The sequence below is a fragment of the Desmodus rotundus genome, chromosome 1 (assembly GCF_022682495.2).
Source record: "Desmodus rotundus isolate HL8 chromosome 1, HLdesRot8A.1, whole genome shotgun sequence".
NCBI lineage: Eukaryota > Metazoa > Chordata > Mammalia > Chiroptera > Phyllostomidae > Desmodus > Desmodus rotundus.
In genome coordinates this window covers 119,657,513-119,674,724 of record NC_071387.1, presented here as the reverse complement: position 1 = coordinate 119,674,724, position 17,212 = coordinate 119,657,513, and the positions used below count along the sequence as shown (strand labels likewise).

Genomic DNA, 17,212 nt, shown 5'->3' with positions numbered 1-17,212 from the left:
TAGATTACTGGAGGGAATGGGGGTACCGGGTGGAGGGGGAAAAGAAGGGAAGTTGGGACAACTGTAATAGCATAATCAATAAAATGTATTTTTTAAAAAAGAAGTCTTATGTGAAGTAAGTCATGTTAAATAGATAGAAGCAGAATTGCCCTGGCAGTGTGTTGGGGAGGAGGAGTGTTGCTTGCTTCTGTCATCTCTCCAAGTTGCTCCAGATGCGTGTTTACTGAGCCCTGCCTATTTACTGAGCCCTGCCTATCATCTTTCCAACATCCCTATTCCCCCAAACATCCTCATCTCCAGCCATATTGATCTACAGTGGGACCTTGGCTCTCAATCTTAACTTGTTCTGGAAGGCTGTTTGAAAAGTGATTTGTTCAAATACCGAATCGTACTCATACTCGCACATTCTCTCCTTTGTTTTTTGCCTCAGAGACACATGACTGATCATACCAGTATCAGCATGAAAGGGTTGTCGGGGCGGGAATCGAAGTTTTTGTTCAAGAGCCAAGCCTTTTTTCCATGAGCAACTTGGTCAAGAACCAAATTGTTCAAGATGGGAGATTATGGAGAACAGAGGTTTGACTGTATTTGGAGACTCTTGTATCATACTCCTTTCCATCTGTGCTTCTGGGCAATGCTCCTTTAATCTGCCTTAACCACTTTTCTCAGCTCAATTAGCACCTCCCACCCATCTTCCCCTTTATCATTTCTTCTCTTCTTATGCCTGTATTATCACACCACACTGAATTGTTCCACTTATTTTTGTATTCATTGGTGGTTTCTTGTATGTGCCCTGACCTGGGGACGGAACCCACAACCTTGGCATATCAGGACAACACTCTAACAGCTACCCAGCCGGGGCCTGAATATTAACTTTTCCTGTACACATCTTTTTTCCCTACTCAATTGAGGACTTCTAAGATCAGAGAACTTGTCTTTTCTCATTAATGTATTTAATGTATATCAATAACAATGAATAGAGCAATAGATGAATTGCTGAGGAAGCTGAGCTCGACCAAAGTCTGAATTGGCAGACCACCAAGTTTGTTGTTGTTGTTGAACAGTTTTATTGAGATACAACTCACAGAGCTGTGAAGCAATCAGCATTAATTCTAAAACATTTTGTTTCCCCCTAAAGAAAACTATCCTGTAGAAGTCACTCTCCATTCCACCACCAGAAACACACTCCCCAGCCCTAGACAACTTTCTCAGACCACCAAATTAAACATAGGTAACTTGATCACAAATCTTCAAAATCGATTCTGGACCGTGATGTGAAATTTGGTAGATAATTGTCCGACTTTACCAACTTGTACTGCAGAAACTCAAACACATCACAGCTCCAGGTTTGATCTTCAGTTTATTAGATTATTTATTAGATTATTTTGATCGGGCCTTTATTAAAACTAGACCCACATTTAACAAAGGTGGTGGGTTTGGGTTGGTCTTTTCACTGTTTCTATTAAATTCTTTTAAGCTGTTTATACTTCAGCAGGATATAGGGTAACTGGAAAAATCTCACACCCTCTGGTAGCAATTTTGAAAATTGCCTGATAAGTTCTTCTGGAGAGTTTAGCCCACAAGAAGATACCATGGATTAAGCATTACATGAATAGCTGTTTTCTGGAGCTTTGGTTTTTAACCTGATTCTTCACAGGCTCCCCTCCTGTGTGAGTTGACACCCGAGAGCCCTGGAGAATCAATCAGAACTCGGTTTCCAGGGAAGCCGCATTTTTCTAATTGGGTCGGGTCTAGCGCGTTGCCCGCCGTTTCCGCTCGCGGTCGTGCGTTTGAGTCGCGTACGCAGTGACGCATCCGGCGCGCGGTAACGCGCCGCGCGGCGCGGTGCACGCTGGGATATTTAAGTCTTCTCCGCGGCGCGGAGCCGCGATGTCTCCGGCGGCTACGGCGCCTGGAGGATGCGAGCGGCGGCGGCCAATAGCGAGTGTCAGGGACGGTCGGGGCCGGGGCTGGGGTTGCGGTTGGGCGGCGCTCCTCGGTCTGTCGCTTCTCGGCCTCGTACTGTACCTAGTGCCCGCGGCGGCTGCGCTGGCCTGGCTGGCCGTGGGGGCTACCGCGGCCTGGTGGGGACTGAGCCGCGAGCCCCGCGGTTCGCGCGCCTTCTCCTCGCTCGTTCGGAACGCGCGGCGTCAGAGAATACTGCTCGCGTCGCCTCCAGCCAAGTCGGCAGTAAACGGAAATCTCCTCGAGCCACGGACCCTGCTCAAAGGACCCGACCCTGCTGAATTGCTCCTTGTGGGCAGCTACCAGGGCAAGCCCGGCCCCCCGCAGCCTGCCCGGACTCCGGAGGCCACAGACCTGCGGGAGAGGCCTGGCGGTCGCCCACCCACCCGCACCGCGCTGTCGGCTTACTCGGCCCAGCATTTTCACCACATTCACTCCTCTCCCCCCACTTCTCTTTTCTCACCCTCCAGAAGGCCTTCCCACAGGTAAGATAATGCTGATTTTTCTCAGACCCTCCTCTCTCTATCGACTGCCTTTGAATAGAGGACTTAACTTTTAAATCCGATTTTCTTTAAGTCCAAAAAGGATTCTGTGTCATTTTGTCCGCTTAACTATCTTGGTGCATATTTTCCCTCTCCTCCCCCGCCCCTTAATCTTTGGAATGGGGTGATGCCACAGCTGTTCCTTCCAGTTCTTAAAATCGTCTAAGTTTTAGTACAGTATAGATTGAGCAGGACACTTGTTAAAACTAAAATACCCCTACTTCGGGTGAAAAGGTTTTTATCTTTCGAGTGTAGTCATATAGTATTTTTAAAAATATTTTTTTCTTTGGACCAATAAGAAATTTTATCTGTGTAGCTGAGCGCAAAGAAGTGTTCCCAGGAAACATTTCTTCCATTGATACAACTTGATACATATGATCAAATTAGACATTTTCATTTAGTCCCAATAGTGGAAAGATACATGAGAATACAAAAATTTGGCAAGAGTATTAGGTCCTTGTTAAATAAATTTAGTTGAGAAGATGAACATTTAGGTGTTGAAAAATATTTGAGACTGGGTGTACAATTACTGATACTTACCGAAAAGATTGAAGAATTCTTGAAAAGTTTCTCCTTGCATGTCCTAACACACTTTTCTTCCATTGTGGTTTTACTTGTGTAGGAAAGGTTTTCAATTTCCCTCTCAAATCGTTGACGTCCATTGGAGGGATGGCTGTTAAGCAGCTGCCACTTTGTGACCTTAGGTGGAATAGCGGGAAGTTGCCATAAACATTCTGTGTTCTGTGTTGTTCAGAGGTTTAAGCTCTCTGGAAAATATCTGAACCCACATGGTTCTTTAGTCAGTTAATTTTCTGACATTCTTTTCAGCCTTTTTCCATTCCTTAACATGTCTCCTATTCTCTACAGGGATTGTGGGACTTTGTCAAATCGGTTTTTAATAACACCTCGAAGACGATACCCTATTCAGCAGGCCCAGTATTCCTCTCTGGGGGTACTTCCCACAGTGTCTTGGAATGGGTATCACAAGAAGGCTGTCCTGTCTCCTCATAATTCCAAAATGGTGTGCAGCCCAGTGACAGTGAGGATTGCTCCTCCTGATAGCAAATTGACTCGTTCTCCAATGTAAGTATTATTGGTGGAAGAATAGACTCCTCTTTGTGTCCACTTTATTCTTCCATGGTTATTTCTCTGACAAGACAGTTATAAGGCAAAAGAAGAAGAAAAGGAAGAAGTACCTGCTTATTTAAATGAGAAATTCCAAATTTTAGTCATTGAACTGTCTATTTTATTATTTTTCGCCTTGGATCGTAGCTTTAATTGCTAAGAGAATTTTCTGTGAATGTGTAAATTACACTTTTGCTTATTGGTTAGCTCCTGATTTCCAGTGAAGCCTATGGTATGTGACATAGTAATTAAAGTATCTTAATGCCGGGATCTTGTCTTCCATTGCAGACCAGAGCAGTTAATGACCTCAGCACTGTCCTCAACATCAAGTAATGCTCCAGACCCATGTGCAAAGGAGACTGTACTGAGTGCCCTCAAAGAGCGGAAGAAAAGAACGGTGGAGGAGGAAGAACAAATACTCACTGATGGCCAGGAAAATAAAAGAAGGTAACAGGCCCAGCAGAGCACTAAAAAGGCCTCCCTGTACTCCGTGATTTGTTGAAATACAGATTACTCCCCCCAAAGATACAGAGGCTCAGCTCCAATCTGTGTGTCTTAGTAGGTCTCCTTTGTTGGCTTACGTGGAAGAGCTTAGTAAAAAAAAGGCTTTCATGCTGTGTTCATTTCAGGTTTAGGCACAAGGTAAATCAATGTTATAATTTATCTTTTCCATAAGTATTGGGATAAGCCAACAACTGTTAGTTATGTCAGCCTCATACTTTTGATACACATGTGTTAAATTCTGTTTTTGAGAAAAAATGTTCAAAGGCTTCCCCTCCCATTCTTGTGTTGTTTAGTTATTTGGGTAACCACCAGTTTAAATGTCACACTTGTGCTAAAGGGAATACGTGGCAAACAAAAGTGTAGATTACAGTATGGTAGACTTATCAGTAATGAGAGTAAAACCAACTCCATTAATTGATTTTCAATAATTTAATGAAAATGGAGTAAGGAGTCTGTTTCCTGAGCATGGAAAGAAAGGAGGTGAAATCACTAATTACAATGCAGAATTGCTTGTGGCTTTCTAACGAGTTAGTTAAGGATTCCACTCCTTTTTAAAAAAGATTTTACTTATTAATTTTTAGAGAGAGGAAGCATGGGAAAAAGAGAGAAACATCAGTGTGTGAGAGATACTCAGTCAGTTGCCTCTTGCACGCCACCAACCAGGGACCTGGCCTGCAAGCCAGACATGTGCCCTGACTGGGAATCAAACTTGTGGTCTTTGGTTTGCAGGCCGGCCCTCAGTCCACTGAGCCACACGAGCCAGGGCATCCACTCATTTTTTAATACAACAAATTGAGCAGCCATAATGTGCCAGAGTCTATTCCAGGTAGTGTGGATAGAGCAGTGAACAAGACAAAGTCCTCTTGAGACTTGGAGGGAGAGAAACAAAAAGGGAGAGGATATTATAGCAAAGTTTAGATTGTAAGTATATAGGAATTTAAAAAAAAAAAACCAGGGTGATATAATGGCAGAGGGTAATGAGAAGGGGGCTTCTTTATAAGAGGTGGTCAAAGGGGTGTTCTATGAGGAGACAGTGAACCCTTCACTTGAAAAATACAGTCATTGTCTCCATTACCTAGATCAAATTGTTCTGTCCTACAGGTTCTTGGTTGGCCATCCTTGATACTTGAGATAACAAAATTAAGTAGGTCCTGGCTGGTGTGGCTCAGTGGATTGAGCACCAACCTGCAAACTGAAAGGTTGCCAGTTCGATTCCCAGTCAGGGCATGTGCTGGGTTGCGGGCCAGGTCCCCAGTTGGGGGACGCACAAGAGACAACCACACATTGATCTTTCACTCCCTCTTTCTCCCTCCCTTCCCCTCTCTCTAAAAGTAAGTAAATAAATAAAACCTTTAAAAAACAACAAAATTAAGTGGGGAAGTATTAATCAATGCAGGTGTATTGATGTACCATAGGACGGTCAGGTTACGATGACTAGAAATGTGATTTACAAGGGAGAAATTTGAGCTAACGTCAACGACTAAGCAGGAGTGGCAGGAGTCAGGGTGTATGGAGGTGGGAGAGGAAGTAACTATTATGGTCCAAGTAGCTTTTTCATGTTCTTGAGGGTGGTGGTTTCACTAGTGAGGCCACAACTGAGGATTCTGTGTTATCTTTCCCATAATTGGAATAAGCAGTGATTATGTGCACCACGTGTAGGCCCTTCTTCTATGTGAGATGTCAAGTTTTTGCCTAACAGACTTGCCATATTAACTTCTAGAGCAGTATGTGTGGATTGGTCCCTAAAGCGTTTTTGTTTGTTTGTTAATTTATGGATGGCAGGATATTAAATTTGTGATTGTAATCATTGGTACCGTAAATAAGTTCAAAAGGTCTTGATGTAGAGTAAGTCTTCACTTAACGTTGTCATTAGGTTCTTGGAAACACAATGTAAAATGAAATCAATTTTCCCGGAGGCTAATTGATAGAAACAACAGTTAAGTTCCTGTGGCATTTCATCCACGTTATAAATGAAACAACATTGAACAAAATGATGTTATTCAAGGACCTGCTATATTTTTATACTTACTGCCAGGACAATCTCAGAATAAGTTTGCCTTTTGGAATCTAGGATTTGAAGCAGCCTTTTTCTTGTCTAGCAAGGAACCTGTGCTTCATAGAAATAGTATAGGTCCTAGGAATATGAGACTATGCATTAAGGGGGAAAAAGCCATTTTGTTTAATTGAGGGTTTTTTTGGTTTATCACAGGCGCCATGATAGCAGTGGGAGTGGGCAGTCGGCGTTTGAGCCCCTGGTGGCCAATGGAGTCCCTGCTTCTTTTGTGCCTAAGTAAGTGAAATCCGTTTGCTTAAGATGAAAACTATTTTTAGAAGAAGGGCAGCATTGAAGTTATTGTCCTATAGATTTTCCTCTTTGCTTTTTGCATTGCTTTATCTGTACAGGTTCGAATCTTCAAAATCAGAGAGGAGCATTTGAGTAACTTACATTAATAACTCTCATAATTCTTTTAATATTTTTTCACTAATATGGGCAAAAAATGTTAAGGCATAGAGGGTTTATAAATATATATAATAACCAAGTCTGTAAACAAACAAATCACAAAGTTTGCACAACGGATAAAACACTAAAATTTAAGGTAAGTGATAAGTTTCTACATTTGAGTTTAAATACATTTGAGGAAGAAATGGATGGGAGGGAAAGTGGCTCGGAAATATGTGTGAAAAGACTTGGGGCGACTTACACACTTAATACAGCTGCGAAAAAAGCCAGTGTGCTCCCGCCTGTGCTGACAGAACAAAGACTAGAATGAGGCAGGTAAGTGGCGGTTGCTTTCCTTGGTTCTTAGATAGTCCATGGAGTGCTCTGGGTGTGCTACACTGTAGAAGAGGATATACACGAACTGAAATCATTGCGACTAAAGTAACTAATATGTTAAGGGGTGGTGGTGGTGGGTGAAGAGATTTTGCAGGTATATAAGTACTAGTGGAGAGGAGAAACATCTCAGCAGCAGTGAGGAGATGAGGAAGGGAAGGGTAATGGTCTGCAGAAAACTGAAGGACTATCAAATGAAGGAGGACAACAACTTGCTCAGTATGGCACTGAATAGGATCTGTGGGTGAAAGTTAGAGGAAATACATTTTCATCCAGTATAAGGATAAACTGGTCCACATTTGCCGTTCATCACTCCAGGAGGTAGTGAGTTGTCTTCAGGGGTCCTCACCCTCCAGGCTTCACAGCAGGCGGTGAGCTTGAATGTAATGCTTTTGAATCATCCCAAAACCATCCCCCGGCACCCCATCTGTGGAAAAGTTGTCTTCCACAAAACTGGTCCCTGGTGCCAAAAAGGTTGGGGACCGCTGGACATTGTAACAGAGGGTGGATGACTGACTACAGGAAGGCTGTACAGGGAATATCTGCTTCAGTTGGAAACTCAGAAAAAATGGTGGGTTCCTCTTAACTGATTTTTTTAACAGCTTTTGGAGGGATAATTGACATGTAATAAACTCTGTTTAAAGTGTGTACAGTTTGATAAGTTTTGACATGTATACACCTGTGAAACCATCCCCAGTCAAGATACTGAACATAACCATAACCCCCAAAGGTTTCCCAGTATCGCTTAGTAATGTCTCCTTCCAGTCCTGCCCCCATTCCCAGGCATTCAGTATCTGCTTTCTGTCGCTAGAGATTAGTGTGCATTTTCTAGAATATTATTTAAGTGGAGTTATACATTTAATTTTAAAAATATTTGGCTTTCTTTTCTTGACTTTCTCAGGTACTGTTAATTGATAACAATAAAATTAAGGGAATTATCATTTTTTATTAAGTTTTATTTAAGAAAGATTTTGTAACCATGGTGAAGCCTTAAAGGAATGTTGCCTTCAATAGCACACCTAACTATCTTTTTCCCTTTTATTAGGCCTGGGTCTCTGAAAAGAAGTCTCAATTCCCAGAGCTCGGATGACTACTTTAATAAGAGATCCCGCACCTCTTCCGTGAGCTCCATGACAAGCACGTACACAGGTGGCATTCCCAGCTCCAGCCGCAATGCCATCACCAGTTCTTACAGTTCTACTCGAGGTTTCTCTCAGGTACATTTTTCTTGTGGGTGGCATGGGGAAAAATGGGTTCCCAGCATTAATTAATTGATTAGTCAGTGTTTACTAATTACCCTCTATCTATCAGATCCTGGGATTACCTCTAAATTAACAGAAGATACAGATCCTTGAATAATAACTATAGACCAATGGAACAGAATAGAAGCCGAGAAAGTAAACCAGTGTATATTTGGAAACCTGACGTAAGACAGAGCCATAATTGCACATAAATGGACAAAGGATGAAAAATTTAATAAATGGTGTTAATTGGATTGAGAAGGTAGATTGAGTCCAGATTGCATTGGGTCATAAAAGAAATTTATCCTAGGTTGCAAATTTAGTGAAAGTTTTAAAAATAGAAGTGGCTGTAATTCTTTTTTAGAAAGAGGGTGTTATGTAGCCTAGTGAACTGAGCAGGCTTTGCTACCAGATAGATGGGGTTCAGTTTCGGCTCTGACACATAGTAGCTGTAGGGCCTTGGGTGGGTAAATCACTTAAATTCTTTTTCTCATCTTGGAAGGATTTTGTAAAGATTGAGGGTAATGTTTGAAAAGATGCATCACAATGCCTGTCAGTAAGTGGGTACCTAGTGATGTACGACTAGAAAAAAATTAGGAAAGCATGTGTGGAGGAAGATTTTTGAGGGGGAAAAAATTTTTTTTTTGAGGTAAGTTAACCAAAAAGACTTACAGCAACGTGAATGCGAGAAGCCGGAGCAGTGGGGGGATGCGAGGAAGTGGGCAATCATAATGACCTTTACCTTGACTACGTGTTCTAGGCCAGGCCTCTACTAAGTGCTTTACCTACATTTTGTCATTTCATCATCAAAATGGGCCTATTATGTGCACAGCCATTATCTCTATTTTTACAAATCTTTTTATGTTAAATTTCAAATGTGCACACAGGGAAAGAAAATAGGACAAACCTCCATGTAGTTTCAATAGTTAACAGCATTTTGCTCTTGTGTTTTAAAGTAAATTGTAAACATGTTATTTCACCTGAAGTACTTCAGTGTGTTTTTAAACTGTTTTAACATTAATAACCATGATACCATTATTCCTCTTAAACAATAATTATTTAACATCAGTCACTATCACTTCATGTTCAAATTGCCCTTATTTACCCAAAACTCTCTTTATTACTTTGTATCAGGGCCCCAAAATCAATTCATTACATTTGGTTCATATGTCTCTTACTTAGGCTCTTTTAATGTATAATGCTGCTACTACTTTTATTTTCATGCTTTTGAAAAAACTGGGTTATTTTGTTACATAGAATTTCCCACATTCTGAATTTAGTTTGCATTGTCCCAGTGTCATTTTACTTTAACATGTGCTCTGTCCCATTTTCCTTGTAAATGAGTAGTTGCGTCCTGAGCCTTGATTATATTCAAGTTCGGTTGTTTAGGCAGAATATTTAAGAGGCGATGCCGTGACTGCCTGTCTCATCACATCAGGAGCATGTGATGTCTGGTTGCCTAGATATTGTGATCAATTTTTGTTACTATGGATCACTGGGTTCAAATGTTGTTAGTCTGATACTTCTGCTTTAATTTTTGTATAAGCTTTTCATCTGAAAATTTTAATAGCCACTCATCATCTTTGCCCACTGTTTTATTAGGTTGCAAAATGATGATATTCTGTCTTTCCCTCTACATTTATTAACTGAAATTCTATGAAGAAGAACGTGTCCTAACTATAGGAGTGACAGGATAATAAGATACTGATGCTATAGCTAGCCCCAGTGGTTACCAATGATGTTTTTGCTGTTGTTGATTATCTTTATGAACTTCGGAATTTTTGTAAGGATTTTATGATCCTCAGCACATTGTAGTTACTCCTTCTGGTGCACAAAATTTTCCATCTTTGACCAGTGGGAGCCCTTTCAAATCGATTCTTGTACCCTTTCATTTTGACCCCAGTAGTGTTTTTGATAGATAGCTTCGTTGTTTTTGGCCAAAAACAAATCCATCTTGTATATTTCCAACACATCTTGAAGTTGGCTATTGTTTGAGTATTCTTGGTTTTAATATTTCAAATTCACATTTAGGATTACATAATTTTGGGGGTTTTGTATTTTTACCCAAAATCGGTTTATAATTACTTACTTGATTGATCCTGGTACTCACAATTTCAAAATGACTATCAATGTCATTTTTTTTTTAAGATTTTATTGATTTAGAGAAAGGGGAAGGGAGGGAGAAAGAGAGGAAAAGAAACATTAATGTGAGAAACATTGATCTGTTGCCTCTCAACCGGGGACCAAACCCACAACCCAGGAAGTGCCCTGACTGGGAATTGAACCAGCAACCTTTCATTTTGTAGGACAACGCCCAACCGAGCCACACTGGTCAGGGCTAGTATCATTATTAACAGTAAAACTTACGTAATCAGCTTAAGAATTATTTGTGGTGCCCTGGCTGGTATGGCTCAGTGAATTGAGCGCCGGACTGTGAAGCAGAGGGTCGCCGGTTCGATTCTCAGTCAGGGCACATGCCTGGGCTGCATGCCAGGTCCCCCATAGGGGCTGTGTGAGAGGCAACCACACATTGACGTTTCTCTCTCTCCCTTCCCCTCTCTCTAAAAATAAATAAAATCTTAAAAAAAACAAACCAACCAGATATTTAGTAAAATAAAACAAAAAAAGTCTGCCTTGACATATAGGTGGGCCAAAAATGTTAAAAAAAAAGAAAGAAAGAAAAGAATTATTTGTGGTTCATTTTGTTATTAGTATATACCATTCAAAGGAAACTGGCAACACATAGTTAAAATAATGTGTTTTGAAGAAACATGAACTACTGTAATTGTTCTCAGTTACACTGCCAGCTTGATGTGTACATACACACACACACACTTTGTGTGTGTGTGTGTGTGTGTGTGTGTGTGTGTGTGTGTGTGTGTGTCTATACATATTTGACACCCACACTGTCAAATCCACATATTAACCTTAGTCCTCCACATCTGCAGAAAATAATACTATCTTTGATCCGTGGTTGGTTGAATCTGCAGGCACAAACCCTCAGATGCGGAGGGCTGACTGTACCTAAACTTACTTACTTACTTTTAATGGATGTACACAGTTTAAACAGTAGTAGGGCTGTTCAAAGGTCTGCTGTAGTTAAGTTCATTTGTTGGTGTGTTTTAATCTTTTAGGGATTTCTGTGTTTTTCTTTTTGACAGATGATGAATAGTATGTAATTTGTATCTCTGGTGAGTAAGTTTGAGCAGCTTTTTAGAGGAACATTCCAAATGAACTAAAGATTTAAATGTAAATAGAAACCGTGAAAGTATTTGCAAAAACATACTTCTCATATGTTCTGGTGGGAGTGTCTCTTGGTGCCATTCTCTAGAGAGCAGTGCAGCGGTAATTACCAACGTTAGAGACGCTCGTGTCCTTTGCTCCAGCAGGTTTTCTTTTAGGAATGAATCCTACTCAAAGATGCACAAGGATGTTGTTTCAGCATATTTTAATGCCAGATGCTAGGAAACAATGCATATGTACCTTTTCAGGGTACTGGTTGAATAATTTACAGTATTTCCGTAAGTTTAAACACTATAACTATTAAAAAGTGTAAGGAAGATTAATAGGCACTGATGTAAATGATCTCAAAAATATATATATTTTTTAAAAGCAAGGTGCAGAACTCTAATAGTATCCTCTGTCATTTGTGCTGCTGTTTCTTTGGTCTTTTAACATGCATAGAATACTGACAGGGTATATGAAGGGGACCCAAAAAACCGGAATTTATTTATTAAAAACTGTGTACTTATTCTTACTTTTCTAAACTTCAGTCACCTTCATAGTACTCTCCATTTGATGCAGTGCACCTATTGAGACGTTTTTTCCACTGCTCAAAACAGGTTTTGAACTCATTGATTTTGATGCCTTTTAGTGCTGCTGCCATTTTTTTTCACCTCCTACATTAGGCAAAACGTTTCCTATTGAGGCCTTTTTTTCATCTGGGGAAACAAACAAAAGTTGTTCGGGGCGAGATTGGGTGAATAGGAAGGGGCATGGGGGATCATGGCCTTTTTCGCCAAAAGTTGCTGCACACTCAGTCCCGTGGGAGCAGGTGCGCTCGTGCTCCCGTCATGAAGTAGGCAAAGATGTTGAAAGAGTCTTCAAAAACAGTTCACTGGAGCCAAATGCAGCCTCTTACAACAATGCCAGCTGGTATACTGATGCAGATGGGTTCCTAGAATATTAACCTAGAGGAGGAAGCCTGTACTACAAGGGACCCACCCTCCGGAATATAACTCCATTTTGGGGGAAGTCACCCCTTGTATTAGAAGCTGGTAATAACTTAACTGAGATTGAAGGAAAAATTACTTTTTGCGGTATACTGTATTTGTTGGAATTTCTAACATGTTATACAAGTATTACCTTCCCTGGTTTCAAAAAATGTTTTAGGTATGGATAGGTAAGTGTTAAATAAAAAGTACATTTCCCCTGCCCTGGCTATTCCAGTTTTTGTCCCATCCCCATGCCTATTACTAACATTCTCTGTGTGTGCAAACAGATAATATATAGAATTCTGGGACTGTTTTACACAAATGGGATCATAGCATATGGGCTTTTTTGCATCTTTTAAAATAATTATATATTATGTAAACTCCATGTCATGTAATCTATTTCACTTTTTTAATGGCTTTTTTATTAGAGTATAATGTGCAGAAAAATAAATATCGTGTATAGCTCCAAGCAGCCACCAACCACATCAAATAATAAATGATTTTCTATACCCAGAAGCCGCTCATATACCTTCTCCCAGTCATTACTCCTTCCCTCCTTTCTTCCTTAATATTAGTACCATTTATATTTTTGCTGTTTTTGAACTTCATATAAAGGAAAAATAGAATATGCTTTTTTTGTGTTTGTCTTCTTTCAATATTTCACTTGTGGGATTCATCTATGTTGCATGTAGCAAGAAATCTTTTGTTTTCATTGCTGTATGCTGCTCCTTTGTATGTATGCACCACAGTTTATCCATTTTACCATTGGACATTTGGGTTTCCAGTGTGGAGCTGTAATGCTGCTGCTGTGGATATTATTGTGCTTTTGGTGCACATATGTGAAGTATACGTATGCCCAGTTGTAGTACATGTTGTTGAACAGTTTTTTAAAGTGATGTTTCAGTTGATATTTTTATCAATGCAGTGTAGGATTTTGTTTCTGTTACACATCCTCACCAACACTTAGTGTTGCTTTTTAGTTACTCGTTCTGGTGGGTGTGAAGTGGTTTTTCATTATGGTCTTAGTTTTGTTTCCCTAGTTACTAATGAACCTGTTACTAACAGTTCATTAGTAACCAGTTCATTAGTAACAGGTATGAACTGTTCCTTGGCCATTTGTACACCCGTTGTTACGAAGTGCCTTGTTCAAGTTTCTTGTCTCTTTACCATTAGGTTTTTTTCTTATTTATATAAAAAGTTCTTTATATTTTCTAGATATAAGCTCTCTGTAAATTACATGTGTTACAACAAATAAATGTCCTTTTCTGACTTACTCACTTTCTTACAGTCTTTTTTCACTTATGGTTAGTATTTTTTATGTATTGTTTAGGCAGATTTTGCCTACCTAAGGTCGTGATGATACTCTCTTATATTGCCTTCTGGAAGCCTTATTATTTTTCATTTCACATTTATATCTGTAATCTGCTTAAAATTGATTTTTGTGTACAATGTGAACTAGGCATCAAAGTTAATGTTTTTCCATGAATACGCATTTGACTTGGCAACATTTAGTGAAAGGACCATCCTTCACTGTTGCTCTGCAGCACCACCTTTGTCATAATTTAAGTGTCTATATGTATGTGCACTCATTTCTAGATTGTTCTGTTTAGTTGGTCTGTTTTTCGACTCTGCATGTTTTTTTCTCCCCCCTCCCATTCTACACAGTCTCTAAATTTTGATACGTACTAGAATAAGTCATTCAACTTTGCCATTTCTCTCATTCCTTTACAGAACTATCTTGGATCTTGGCCCTTTGCATTTTTTAAAAAGAATTTATTCATTTGTAATGAATAAATAGAGAGATGGGAAGGGAGGGAGAAAGAAAAGGAAAGAAACATTAGTGCGCGGTTGCCTCTCACATGCCTCCTACTGGGGACCTGGCCCGCAACCCAGGCATGTGCCCTGACTAGGGGAACCGGGCGACCCTTTGGTTCACAGGCCGGCACTCAATCCACTGAGCCACACCAGCCAGGACCCCTTTGCATTTCTGTATAATTTAAAATCAACTTGTCAATTTCCATTAAAAAATACCTTGTTATTTTTTGACTGGGATTATCTTTACCAAATATTTTGGAGAGAACTGACATTTTTACAATATTGGATCTTTCAATCCATGAACTTAGTATATCCTTCATTTATTTACATCATCTTTAACTTCTCTATGTAGTTGTTTTACGTAGCCTTTTTAAATTTATTCCTAGGTATATGTTTTTGATGCTGTTGTAAAGAGGTTATTAAAAATTTAGTTGTTGCCAATGTATAGAAATACAGCTGCTTTTTTAATTCAGAAAATTTGATTAATTCTGAATATTCATCTGTATAGTCTTCAGGATTTCTGTATGTACATCATCTTGTCTACAATAATAACAGGTCCCACCCCCATTTTTTCCAAGTCCTTCCATTGATTGTTTAGGCCTTACTGCCCCTGGGTAAGACCTCCAGTATAATGTTGAACAGAAGCGATAGCAAACACCCTTGTTGTTCCTAGTTTTAGAGAGAGTGCGCTTTCCATGTTTTGTGTTACACGTGACACTCGATACAGGTTTTTGTAGATGTTCTTTATTGGATTAAGGAAGTTTCCTTTGCAAGGTTATATAGTCAAAGAACCAATTTTAGGAGCCACTCTGTTACCAGTTCTATTTTTCTTTAATTTGTGCCGTTATATGGTAGATATTATTTCCTCCTTTCTTTGTGTTTGACTTGCTAGGGTTTCTTTCTAACTTTAAATATAGATTCTTAGATCACTGGTGTCTTTTCCAGCCTTTTTTCTAATAAATGCTTTTTAAAGTTACACATTTCCTGGAAATTCAACTTTAGTTGGATCCCACAGCTATCTTCTAATTTACATTGTGATTCCTTCTTTGACAGATAGGTTATTTAGAGGTGTATTGCTTAATTTCTAAACAGCGGGGACTCTAGCTATCTTTTTGTTGCTGGTTTTAGTTTAATTACATTAGGTCACAGGATGATATACTCATATCAGTCCTTGAAATGTTTTGAAATTTGCTTTATGGGCCAGCATATGTTTGGTTTTGATAAGTGTTTCAACTTCACTTGAAAAGAAATTTTAGTATGAAGTGCTTAGTTGTGTTTATCTTCCGTGGAGTTCGTTATGTGGCTTGGTGTCTCTTTTTCAGTGGGTTTGAAAAACTTGACCATTGTCAGTGTAGATACCGCCCTGCCCTGTTTTCTCACCTCCCCAGCATCCTGGATGTGTCCGACCTTTCGTTGTGCTGTGTCCGCGTGTGTCTTCTTGTGCTTGCCCTCATTTCTCCCCAGACTGCGGCTCCTCTGTTCCCAGCTTACTACTCTGCTTCAGCTCTGTGCAGTCTGTTATTTTACCCCATCCATTGCGTTGGTTTTTAAATTTATTGGGGTAACATTGGTTAACAGCATTGTATAAGTTGCAGGTGTACAACTTTATAATCTGAATATTGCATTCTGTGCTCACCATCCAGAGTCTCATTTCCTTTTGTTGCCATATATTTGACTCCTTTTACTCTCTTCATCCTGCCCCCCACTCACTTTCCACTCAGGTAACTACCATAGTGTTGTCCGTGACTGTGAGTTTGTTTTGTTTTGTTGCTTTTTGTAGTTTGATATCCCACTTGTGAGTGAAATCGTAGTTCTTGTCCTTTTTTTGTCTGATTTATTTCACTTAGCATGATACTCATAATCATTGTCATAAATGGCAGTATTTCATCCTTTTCATGGCCCAGTAGTAGTTCCTTGTACGTATGTATGTGCCTCATCTTTATCTAGGTTGTTTCTAATACGTGTTTTTGAACTTGGGGGGGGGATAGATACCCAGAAGAGGGATGGCTGAGTTACATGGTAGCTGTATTATTGATTTTTGAGGAACCTCCCTACTGTTTTCCGTAGAAGCTGCGCCAATCTGCATTCCCACCAGCAGTGTACAGGGGTTTCCTTTCTCCACATCCTCTCCAGCACTTGTTATTTCTTATCCTACTGCTAATGGCCATTCTGACAGGTGTGAGGTGGTATCTCATTGTTTTGATTGGCGTTTCCCTTATAGCTAGTGAAGTTGAACATCATTTCATTTATCTGTATGTCTTGTGAAAAGTGTCAGTTCGGGTCTTCTGCCCATTTTTTAATTGGATTGTTTTTTTCTTGAGTTGTATGTGTCCTTCATGTATTTCGTCTATTAACCCCTTATTGGAGGTATCATTTGCAGCTATCTTCTCCCGTTCAGTCAGTTGCACTTTTGTGTTTGTTTTGTCAATGTTTTCTCTTGCTGTGCAGAAGCTTTTTAGTCTGTTATAGTCCCGTTCATTTATTTTTTATTTTACTTCCCTTGCCTTTGGAATTAAGTTCACAAAAACTTCTGTGAGACCAAGGTCCATAAGTTTAATACCTATGTTTTCTTCTGTGTATTTTATTTCAGGTCTCATATTCAAGTCTTTAATACTTTTTTGAGTTAATTTTTGTGTATGGTGTCATACAACAGTCTAGTTTCATTCTTTTGCATGTGGCTTTCCAATTTTCCCAACACCATTTATTGAAGAGACTTCCCTTTTTTTGTTGTGTGTTTGTATGTTTTTGGCTCCTTTGTCGAAAATTCGTGTGGGTTTATTTTGCGAACCTCAATCTCAGTTCCACTGGCCTCTGTGTCTTGTTTTTCTGCCAGTACCGTATTGTTTTGATTATTGTAGTTTGAAGTCAGGGAATGTGATACCTCTGACTTCTTTTTTTGTCCTCAGGATTGCTTTGGCTGTTTGGGGTCTTTTGTGGTTTAACACACATTTGAGGATTTTTTTTGGTTCCATC

At 39.7% G+C, this 17,212-nt stretch overlaps 1 protein-coding gene across 2 annotated transcripts in view; it reads left to right on the top strand.

Annotated features, from left to right (window-relative positions):
• The first annotated feature begins 1,871 nt into the window (after positions 1-1,871).
• LOC112314869 (nuclear envelope pore membrane protein POM 121C) overlaps positions 1,872-17,212 on the top strand; it is a 30,787-nt gene continuing 15,446 nt past the window's right edge. For both annotated transcript variants that reach the window (XM_024571462.4, XM_053930173.2), the window contains exons 1-5: positions 1,872-2,450; positions 3,375-3,590; positions 3,921-4,079; positions 6,346-6,426; positions 8,015-8,186. In XM_024571462.4, the coding sequence (XP_024427230.3) occupies positions 1,891-2,450; positions 3,375-3,590; positions 3,921-4,079; positions 6,346-6,426; positions 8,015-8,186 (1,188 nt within the window). In that variant the 5' untranslated portion in view covers positions 1,872-1,890. The remainder of the gene's footprint in view (positions 2,451-3,374; positions 3,591-3,920; positions 4,080-6,345; positions 6,427-8,014; positions 8,187-17,212) is intronic.